Genomic DNA, 5,000 nt, shown 5'->3' with positions numbered 1-5,000 from the left:
TGAGGACCGTGGACGGGATCTGAAAGGAGACGACGGAAAGTTCATTCTGCTGCTGAGCAAGAGTAAAGAAGATCGTGTTGATCTGTGGAGAAACATCAACATCATTAATATCTGCACTTTAAGTCACTAATAATGTCTGAGGTTGTCTCTGACAGTCGATCACCTGAGGAACCAGATCCATAAAACACCAAACTAAAGCCAGATCCATAAAACACCAAACTAAAGCCAGATCCATAAAACACCAAACTAAAGCCAGATCCATAAAACACCAAACTAAAGCCAGATCCATAAAACACCAAACTAAAAACACCAAACTAAAGCCAGATCCATAAAACACCAAACTAAAGCCAGATCCATAAAACACCAAACTAAAGCCAGATCCATAAAACACCAAACTAAAGCCAGATCCATAAAACACCAAACTAAAGCCAGATCCATAAAACACCAAACTAAAGCCAGATCCATAAAACACCAAACTAAGACCAGATCCATAATGTTTACATATGTTTACATTGTTTAAATTTATCAACGATCCTTCTACAACATTCATCCAGTCATTATTCTACATATCAACAGTTCACTTAATCTTGATGTTTGAACAGAATCATTAATCCAGCTGTTTAACTTTCAAGCAACCAATCAATCAACCAATCAACCAATCAACCAATCAACCAATCAATAAAGATACTTGGAGATATTAAGAGAAGATACTTAGAGATATTAAGAGAAGATCATCAGCTGCAGTTATTCAATAATAAGGAAACCAATGTGAGGAGAGAACAGACAGAAGAGTTTCATCAGTGAAGAACAAATCATTCATTATGTTGATGATTGTTAGAAGAACATCCCTCTGATCCTCAGGCAGGATTTCATCCTCAAAGTTCTTCAACTGATTAAACCTTCACAGTCAAAGTCTGGAGAGAAAGAACCTCAGTGTCCTTGAGCAAGGCACTGACTTCTCTCCAGATGGTGGACCATGTTTTATTCAGAAAGGTTGAAGTTTATTTCTCTTCATTTTTTACTAAATGTGTTGATCAGGAACATTAAGCATCATTTTGTTCTTCTCACTCTCTAAAAACAGTCAAAAATCTTTTGAGTAATCTTAAAAGTTCCTGTTAAACTTTCTTGGGCTAGAAGTTGTAATTTGCTACTTAAATCTGGAACAGTCAAACTAAGTGAAGCCTAAAATAATTCATTAACCTCGTGGACAAACTTCACTCCTGTTGAGGGCGATTATGAGATTGTTCAGACAAGCTGCTCACTGTTAGAATCCCATCAGCTTAATGAGGCACGATTAGACGGCATCATGGATGAGACGTCTTAAGACTTCACATGAACCCATGTGTGAGAGACGGACTGAGCTAACACGTGACCCTCAGGTCACATGACCCTCAGGTCACATGACCTCACTGTCCCTATGAAACAGGACTTCATCCTACAGACGCTGATGTCACGTCTCTGCTGCTGTATTTCCATTTGACTCATAACAACAAGACTGAAATGATTTCTAAAGATATGAGTTTGGGAGAATAAGTATTAATAAAGTATGAATAGTTACTTATGTTTCACACGATGTGGTGGGCAGAAAAACATTCAGCCACTTGTTCTCTTTTTCTATCATTTTAAGAATGGAAACATGCAGAGGTTTGACTTCACAGTTGGAGGTGTATCTACATGAAACATATATTAACAGTAGATGTGTTGACCACGCTCCTCTGGAGGACCAATGTCAACGCACCTGTGATCACACATGCTTAAGCAGATGAAGTGATGTTCCTCTGACCAACGCCTCCATCACGCCATCAGTTCACTGCAAAGACTCCACCATGTTAGCCAAATGAGATTATGTTCAGAGGACTGGAGAGGAACCGGCCAAAAACAACACCACCCACTTAATCCCACAGCCTCTCTACTGGGAATGATGGGAGCTAATCCCTCACGTAATCTGAGCTCCATCAACACAGAGAGAACTACAGATGGAGGAGGAGGAGGAGGAGGTGGAGATGGAGGAGGAGGAGGAGAGGTGGAGATGGAGGAGGAGGAGAGGGAGGAGGTGGAGATGGAGGAGGAGGAGAGGTGGAGATGGAGGAGGAGGAGAGGTGGAGATGGAGGAGGAGAGGTGGAGATGGAGGAGGAGGAGGAGAGGTGGAGATGGAGGAGGAGGGTGGAGACGGAGGAGGAGAGGTGGAGACGGAGGAGGAGAGGTGGAGATGGAGGAGGAGGAGAGGTGGAGATGGAGGAGGAGGAGAGGTGGAGATGGAGGAGGAGGAGGGTGGAGATGGAGGGGGAGGAGGAGGAGGGGTGGAGATGGAGGGAGGAGGAGGAGGTGGAGAGGAGGAGGATGGAGGGAGGAGGAGGAGGTGGAGATGGAGGAGGAGGAGGTGGAGATGGAGGAGGAGGAGGAGGTGGAGATGGAGGAGAGGAGGAGGAGAGGTGGAGGGAGGAGGAGAGAGGGAGATGGAGGAGGAGGAGAGAGGAGATGGAGGAGGAGAGGGGAGGAGGAGAGGAGGGAGGAGGAGGAGAGGTGGAGATGGAGGAGGAGGAGGAGGTGGAGGAGGAGGTGGAGATGGAGGAGGAGGAGGAGGTGGAGAGGTGGAGATGGAGGAGGAGGAGGAGGTGGAGATGGAGGGAGGAGGAGGAGGAGATGGAGGAGGAGGAGGAGGAGATGGAGGAGATGGAGGGTGGAGATGGAGGAGGAGGGGAGTGGAGATGGAGGAGGAGGAGGAGAGGTGGAGATGGAGGAGGAGGAGGAGAGGTGGAGATGGAGGAGGAGGAGGAGGGTGGAGATGGAGGAGGAGGAGGGTGGAGGGAGGAGGAGGGAGGAGGAGGTGGAGATGGAGGAGGAGGAGAGGTGGAGATGGAGGAGGAGGAGAGGTGGAGGAGGGAGGAGATGGAGGAGGAGGTGGAGATGGAGGAGGAGAGGAGGGAGAGGAGGAGGAGAGGTGGAGATGGAGGAGGAGGAGAGGTGGAGATGGAGGAGGAGGAGAGGGGAGATGGAGGGAGGAGGAGGAGGGTGGAGATGGAGGAGGAGGAGGAGAGGTGGAGATGGAGGAGGAGGAGGAGAGGTGGAGATGGAGGAGGAGGAGAGGTGGAGATGGAGGAGGAGGAGAGGTGGAGTTATGAGTTATAATTGTGTTTACATGCTGACCTCGGTCCTGACAAATGAAACATTCACCACTTCATCCATCTGATTTATTCTCTCGCTCCCTCCATCCATCCACAAACCTCCAGCCTCCTCCATTCCTCCTCCATTCCTCCTCCATCCATCCATCCACAAACCTCCATTCCTCCTCCATTCCTCCATGGAGCCTCCTCTGTGCATCCATCCTCGGCTCTGTAAAGCCACTGACGACATGGAGATGAACAGATGGACGTATACATATAGATTTATACCACTCTAGTTGTATTTATGGATCTCTTTCTGTGACAGCATTCTATCACTTTATGACACATTTAAAGACTTAACCTTTATTTTTCGTCAGGACGGGTCAAGAGTTGGCATGTTGGCACGTCGGCCGTCACACCGTGTGAAGGGCAGAGCTGTACAAACCCTGAGGCATGAAGGCATGTGGAGCCGGGGATCGAACCCACAACATTAGGGTGAAAGGAACCCTTCAGAGCGTGATGGATGTGCAACACGTTAAACACCAACGTCCAATGTGAAGCTGACTTCTGCTATCGGCTGAATCATCATCTCATCAAAGCTAACGAGCAGCTCTCTGATGCTGAGGAAGAGAAGAAGTCCTTCACTGCCTCCTCTGAAGCTACTGAAGGGTCACTCTCTCTCTCTCTCTCTCTCTCTCTCTCTCTCTATATATATATATATAAATATATATATATATATATATATATATATATATATATATATATATATTTATATAGTTCAGACGAGGGCCTGCTGAAGCTTTGTGTTTTGGGACGCCGGACGGGTGAATCTGAAGAATGAGCAGCAGAAATGGAGCCATTAATCCAAAGACTTCAGGGAGGAGGGGAGGAGGGAGAGGGAGGCGGAGGAGGGGAGGAGAGGGAGGGAGAGGGGAGGGAGGGGAGGAGACCCTTCAGAGGAGGAGAGGGGGAGGAGAGGGGAGAGGGAGAGGTCCAGAGGGAGGGAGGAGAGGGAGGAGGAGGAGGAGGGAGGGAGGAGGAGGAGGGAGGAGAGGGAGGGGCGAGGGGAGGGGAGGGGAGAGGGGGAGAGAGGAGGGAGGGAGGGGAGGAGGGAGGGGGAGGGGAGGAGAGGGGAGAGAGGGGAGAGGGAGGGGGGAGGGGAGGAGGGAGGAGAGGAGAGGGAGGGAGGAGGAGGGGGGAGGGGGGGGGGAGGGGGGAGGAGGAGAGGAGGGAGGAGGGGGAGGGGGAGGAGGGGAGGAGGGAGGAGGGAGGGAGGGGAGGAGAGAGGGAGGGAGGGGAGGAGGAGGAGGGGAGGGAGGAGGGGGAGGGGAGGAGGGGGGGAGGAGGGGAGGGAGAGAGGAGGGAGGGAGGGGAGGGAGAGGGAGGAAATCAATCTTACTCCCTCCAGACTCCAGCTCTCCTGTTTCCATCTTAATCTTTCCTCTTCTTCCTACTTGTTTGTTTCTCCTCTTTTCTTTACCACTCTTTCATTTTCATTGTGGCTCTTTCCTTCGTCCCTCCTTCAATCCTTATTCATCCCTCCTTTGTCCCTCCTCTGTCCTTCCTTTATCCCTCCTTCATCCTTCCTTCATCCCGCCTCTGTCCCTCCTTCGTCCCTCCTTCCCTCCCTTCTCCTCTCCTCTGTCCCTCCTCTCGTCCCTCCTCTGTCCCTCCCTCCTCCTCTGTCCCTCCTCTGTCCCTCCTCTCCTCCCTCCTCCTGTCCCTCCTCTGTCCCTCCTCTGTCCCTCCTTCTGTCCCTCCTTGTCCCTCCTTCGTCCCTCCTTCGTCCCTCCTTCGTCCCTCCTCTGTCCCTCCTCTGTCCCTCCTTCGTCCCTCCTCTGTCCCTCCTCTGTCCCTCCTTCTCCCTCCCTCCTTCGTCCTTCGTCCCTCCTCTC

The 5,000-nt window shown here is 50.5% G+C and overlaps 1 protein-coding gene across 1 annotated transcript in view; it reads right to left on the bottom strand.

Moving 5' to 3' along the window:
* The window catches only part of ptprt (protein tyrosine phosphatase receptor type T), a 247,747-nt gene that overhangs the window by 146,283 nt on the left and 96,464 nt on the right, over nucleotides 1–5,000 (bottom strand). The window contains exon 10 of the mRNA XM_054616090.1: nucleotides 1–19. This exon is cut by the window's left edge and continues 97 nt beyond it. Within this exon, the coding sequence (XP_054472065.1) occupies nucleotides 1–19 (19 nt within the window). The remainder of the gene's footprint in view (nucleotides 20–5,000) is intronic.

This window comes from Anoplopoma fimbria, chromosome 17 (assembly GCF_027596085.1).
Source record: "Anoplopoma fimbria isolate UVic2021 breed Golden Eagle Sablefish chromosome 17, Afim_UVic_2022, whole genome shotgun sequence".
Lineage (NCBI taxonomy): Eukaryota > Metazoa > Chordata > Actinopteri > Perciformes > Anoplopomatidae > Anoplopoma > Anoplopoma fimbria.
This window is presented reverse-complemented; position numbering and strand designations above follow the sequence as displayed.